We start from the raw sequence: 6,045 nt of genomic DNA on the forward strand, positions 1-6,045 counted from the left end.
TATGACTATAACTTAAATGACTAAGCGCACAATTTATTTTTATTTATTTTATTTTACATTCCTTTTTTAACCCATAGACGTTCTATTGGCCACCTAATTTCCGTCTCGTGACGTTTTGGGCAAAGATGTTGTTCTGTCTGTGTTTTGGGTGTTAACATATTTCCTGTTAGCGCAGCAGCTAAAAAACAGCACATATTTATGTATATTAATCAGAAGAAGACATATTTTTTTTAATCAGAAGAAGACACCCAGTAACCTGGGAGATGGCAGAGCAGGCGAACCGACTGCGCAAGCAATTAGAATCAGCTAATTTCGACCCGCAGAATTATGTCAAGCATCTCTCACAACAATCTGATGGCGACAGAGATTTGCAGGAACATCGTCAAAAAATACAGACCCTGGCAGATGAAACGGCTCAAAACCTGAAGAAAAATGTCTACAAGAATTACAGACAGTTCATCGAAACTGCCAAAGAGATTTCATACTTGGAGAGTGAGATGTACCAACTGAGTCATATTTTGACAGAACAGAAAAGTATAATGGAGAGCATTACTCAGTCTTTGCTCTCAACAGATAAGGATGAAACTGCGAAGGAGATGCTGGCAGCATTCCCTAAAGACACAGAGGAAGTGAAACAGAGAACACTGACTACACTGCTTGAGAAAGTGGAGGGGTGCAAAAACATTATGGACACCCCAGGTAGGTATTTAGTGTACAATGGTGACCTGGTTGAATATGATGTGGACAACATGGCACAACTTCAAAAAGTGCATGCCTTCCTGATGAATGACTGCCTTCTCATTGCCACCTGGTTAGCGAATCGTCGTGGTACAGTGAAGTACAAATACAATGCACTGTATGATCTCGAGAGCTTTGCCATTGTCAACGTGAAGGACCACCCTCCAATGAAGGACATGTTCAAAATCCTGATGTTCCCCGAAAGCCGCATATTTCAGGCAGAGAACAGCAAGATTAAAAAGGAGTGGCTGGAGATCCTTGATGAGACCAAGAAAAACAAAGTGACAAAAGAAAAACACAAGAAGGAAGAGGTAGAGGTTCCCAACTCACCTGTGAGACCAGAAGCCTTGGTTTCGACCAACCCTTTTGATGACGAAGAGACCAACCGTTTTGACTCAGAGGAGGCAGTGGATCTGAGCTTGGAGTGGATCCAGGAGCTTCCCGAGGACCTGGACGTGTGCATTGCCCAGCGGGACTTTGAAGGTGGCGTGGACCTCCTGGACAAGCTGAATGAGTACCTGAAGGACCAGCCTGTCAATCTGAGGGTGAAAAACCTCAGGGTGAAGGTGGATGAGCGTGTCCGACAGCTGACGGAGGTGCTGGTGTTTGAGCTTTCTCCTGACCGTTCCCTCCGCGGAGGACCCAAAGCGACCCGTCGAGCTGTGTCTCAGTTAATCCGGCTGGGGCAGCCCACCAAAGCCTGTGAGCTCTTCCTTAAGAACCGAGCCGCTGCTGTGCAGACCGCCATCCGCCAGCTGCGCATTGAGGGGGCTACTCTGCTCTACATACACAAGCTTTGCAACATCTTCTTCACTAGCTTGCTGGAGACTGCCAAAGAATTTGAGATGGACTTTGCCGGTAACACAGGCTGCTACTCTGCATTTGTGGTTTGGTCCCGGTCATCCATGAAGATGTTTGTGGATGCATTCAGTGGGCAGGTGTTTGACAGCAAAGAGAGCCTCTCCACTGCAGCTGAGTGTGTCAAGGTGGCCAAGGAGCACTGCAAGCAGCTCAGTGAGATTGGCCTGGACCTCACCTTCACACTGCAGTCCCTCTTGGTTAAAGACATCAAGTCAGCCCTGCAAAGCTACAAGGAGATCATCATTGAGGCCACCAAGCACCGCAACTCTGAGGAGATGTGGAGGAAGATGAACCTGATGACTCCAGAGGCTCTGACAAAGCTGAAGGAGGAAATGTGCTGCTGCGGCATGAGCAACTTCAATCAGTATACAGGAGACGACTGCTGGGTCAACCTCAGCTACACCATCGTGGCCTTCACCAAACAGATGATGGCTTTCCTAGAGGAGGGGCTGAAGCTCTACTTCCCAGAGCTGCACATGGTGCTGCTGGAGAGCCTGAGGGAGATCATTCTTGTGGCTGTACAGCACGTTGATTACAGCCTGCGTTGTGAACAGGAGGCAGAGAAGAAAGCTTTCATTCTACAAAATGCGTCATTCCTACATGATACTGTACTCCCTGTGGTGGAGAAGAGGTTTGAGGAAGGAGTGGGGAAACCTGCTAAGCAGTTACAAGACTTGAGAAAGAGTGCACGGACCATTCGTGTCAATCCTGATAGTACTATGTCTCAGGTCTAGTGGGTGTATGATTACCTGGTGTGAACAGCACTTTGATGACACTGTTGAACTTCAAATCTTTGGCCAGAATTTATGAAATCTATTTATTCTGTCGTATAGGCTATCCAGTGATGATTCTTTCTGTTTAATATGATGTTGAAGAAAAGGACACCGAGATAGTTTGTAATTTTGAATTTCCCTTATTCTTTTCTATGCTTGATGATATAGCATTATGAATAGTAGGCTAACTGCAATAGGATGACTGATTAATGTTTTATCCTAATGCATTGACAATGTTATTGATTTGTACAAATGCGCCTCTGAAAAACACTGGTATCACGCAAATTCTCTCACAAAATAAAAAGGGAATGCATTATAACAATTTTGTCCAGTTTATTGAAAAAACTATTTGTTTATATATACAGTTTGATTTCTGCAAGAAAATTGAAATTTTAAGGATTATTGAGCCAAATGGTAAAAAAGGATTTAAACTTTATAATATAGCTTTGGACCTAGGCTTTGCAAATCTCATGATTTTCAAAATAGGTAATGGATTGGATATTTAAAATATTTCAATTGGTTGAATTTGTGCCCTGCCTTGAACTACATGCTGGGATTAGGCTATGAGAGTGAAGCTTGCTTTTGGGGATGACCTGACCCCACCCCTTAAAATCCTCTAACTGCAGTTCTGAGAAAGGTTTCAAGTTTTATCAGTCATATGTATGGGATACGCATGGTATTCATCGTCCAACGAAATGCTTACTTGCAGGTTCCTACTCGACAATGCAACAACAATAAGAAATAATCAAATATAAGAATACGAACATATTCAGTTGAAGTCAGAAGTTTACATACACCATAGCCAAATACATTTAATCTCAGTTTTTCACAATTCCTGACATTTAATCCTAGTAAAAATTCTCTGTCTTATGTCAGTTAGGATTACCGCTTTATTTTAAGAATGTGAAATGTCAGAATAATAGTAGAGAGAATGATTTATTTGTGCTTTTATTTCATTACATTCCCAGTGGGTCAGAAGTTTACATACACTCAATTAGTATTTGGTAGCATTGCTGTTAAATTGTTTAACTTGGGTCAAACTTTTCGGGAAGCCTTCCACAAGCTTCCCAAAATAGGTTGGGTGAATTTTGGCGCATTTCTCCTGACAGAGCTGGTATAACTGAGTCAGATTTGTAAGCCTCCTTGCTCGCACAGACTTTTTCAGTTCTGCCCACACATTTTCTATAGGATTGAGGTCAAAGCTTTGTGAAGGCCACTCCAATATCTTGACTTTGTTGTCCTTAAGCCATTTTGCCACAACTTTGGAAGTCTGCTTGGGGTCATTGTCCGTTTGGAAGACCCATTTGCGACCAAGCTTTAACTTCCTGACTGATGTCTTGAGATGTTGCTTCAATATATCCACATAATTTTCCTTTCTCATGATTCCATCTATTTTGTGAAATGCACCAGTCCCTCCTGCAGCAAAGCACCCCCACAACATGATGCTGCCACCCCCGTGCTTCACGGTTGGAATGGTGTTCTTCGGCTTGCAAGCCTCCCCCTTTTTCCTCCAAACATAATGATGGTCATTATGGCCAAACAGTTCTATTTTTGTTTCATCAGACCAGAGGACATTTTTCCAAAAAGTGCGATCTTTGTTCTCATGTGCAGTTGCAAACCGTAGTCTGGCTTTTTTATGGCGGTTTTGGAGCAGTGGCTTCTTCCTTGCTGAGCAGCCTTTCACGTATGTCGATATAGGACTCGTTTTACTGTGGATATACATACTTTTGTACCTGTTTCCTCCAGCATCTTCACAAGGTCCTTTGCTGTTGTTCTGGGATTCATTTGCACTTTTCGCACCAAAGTACGTTCATCTCTAGGAGACAGAACGCGTCTCCTTCCTGAGCGGTATGACGGCTGCGTGATCCCATGGTGTTTATACTTGCGTACTATTGTTTCTACAGATGAACGTGGTACCTTCAGGCGTTTGGAGATTGCTCCCAAGGATGAACCAGACTTGTGGAGGTCTACCATTTTTTTCTGAGGTCTTGGCTGATTTCTTTTGGTTTTCCCATGATGTCAAGCAAAGAGGCACTGAGTTTGAAGGTAGGCCTTGAAATACATCCTCAGGTACACCTCCAATTGACTCAAATGATGTCAATTAGCCTATCAGAAGCTTCTAAAGCCATGACATCATTTTCTGGAATTTTCCAAGCTGTTTAAAGGCACAGTCAACTTAGTGTATGTAAACTTCTGACCCACTGGAATTGTGATAGAGTGTATAAGTGAAATAATCTGTAAACAACTGTTGGAAAAATTACTTATGTCATGCACAAAGGAGATGTCCTAACTGACTTGCCAAAACTATAGTTTGTTAACAAGAATTTGTGGAGTGGTTGAAAAACGACTTTTAATGACTCCAACCTAAGTGTATGTAAACTACCGACTTCAACTGTAGGTATAATACAGGAAGGCACAATTTATCGTCCAATATTTACATGTGTTTTGGGGAAGGACACGAAGAGTGCAGATCTTTCAGGGATGCTCTTCAGCCACTTGCTGAGTGGTTAATTTTGACCAAACCAAATGAACCAGTGAAACTTATTGTAACAAACTCAGGTAGTAGGCAAGGTGATAAATCATATTCTGTGTGATGAAGCTTTTCGAGAGACAATTATTTTCCATTTGAAATAACTGCTATGGATATGATTGACATTTTTGGGGAGAGAATTGTGACAGCTACCATATTTCCTGCATAATTGGAATCAAAGATTACTCTTGAAATCATTAAATTAAAGATAGCCTAGTCTTTTTTCTAATTTGGGATTGTGTCATACTAAACATTAATTATGAATTGTTCATGTTGTGATGTTTTTCCCATTGTATGAAGCAATTAGAATCCTAATATGACAGCCCTTTGAGTGGATCTCAGGTAATCTGAGACCAATTGATTTATAAACTGCCACAATGGATGTAACTGCTGCAATGCACATGTTAGGGCCAGGAGACACATTATATTGTCCTGACTGGTTAATTATGCCTGACAGTTGCACATTTCAATGACAGTGACACAGTAATGCCAACCAATTTGGAAAGAACAACGGGTGCGTATGCAAAGCATATGAATCATGGATAGATATACACTACATGAAGTATGTGGACACCTGCTTGTCAAACATCTCATTCCAATATCATGGGCATTGATATGGAGTTGGTCACCCCTTGCTGCTATAACAGCCACCACTCTTCTGGGAAGGCTTTCCACTAGATGTCGGAACATTGTTGCCGGGACTTGCTTCCATTCAGACACAAGAGTACTCGTGAGTTTGGCCACTGATGTTGGGCTATTCGGCCTGGCTTTGCAGTCGGAGTTCCAATTCATCCTAAAGGTGTTCGATGGGGTTGAGTTCAGGGCTCTGTGCAGGCCAGTCAAGTTCTTCCACACCAATCTAGACAAACCATTTCTGTATGGACTTCGCTTTGAGCATGAAGGCATTGTCATGCTGAAACAGGAAAGGGCCTTCCCCAAACACTTGCACAGAATAGTCTAGAACGTAATTGTATGCTGTAGCATTAAGATTTCCGATCACTGGAACTAAAGGTCCCTAACCATAAAAAACAGCCCCAGACCATTATTCCTTATCCACCGAACTTTACAGTTGGCACTATGCATTGGGGCAGGCAGCATTCTCCTGGCATCTGCCAAACCCATATTCGTCCATTGGACTGCCAG

The 6,045-nt window shown here is 42.6% G+C and overlaps 1 protein-coding gene across 1 annotated transcript; it reads left to right on the forward strand.

The window, feature by feature from the left end:
• Positions 1 to 90: 90 nt before the first annotated feature.
• LOC106607806 (exocyst complex component 8) lies at positions 91 to 2,691 on the forward strand. Its single transcript, XM_014205169.2, has one exon. The coding sequence runs from the start codon at positions 264 to 266 to the stop codon at positions 2,331 to 2,333; it is 2,070 nt and encodes a 689-aa protein (XP_014060644.1). The 5' UTR covers positions 91 to 263; the 3' UTR covers positions 2,334 to 2,691.
• Positions 2,692 to 6,045: the final 3,354 nt, after the last annotated feature.

The sequence above is a fragment of the Salmo salar genome, chromosome ssa06, assembly GCF_905237065.1.
Source record: "Salmo salar chromosome ssa06, Ssal_v3.1, whole genome shotgun sequence".
NCBI lineage: Eukaryota > Metazoa > Chordata > Actinopteri > Salmoniformes > Salmonidae > Salmo > Salmo salar.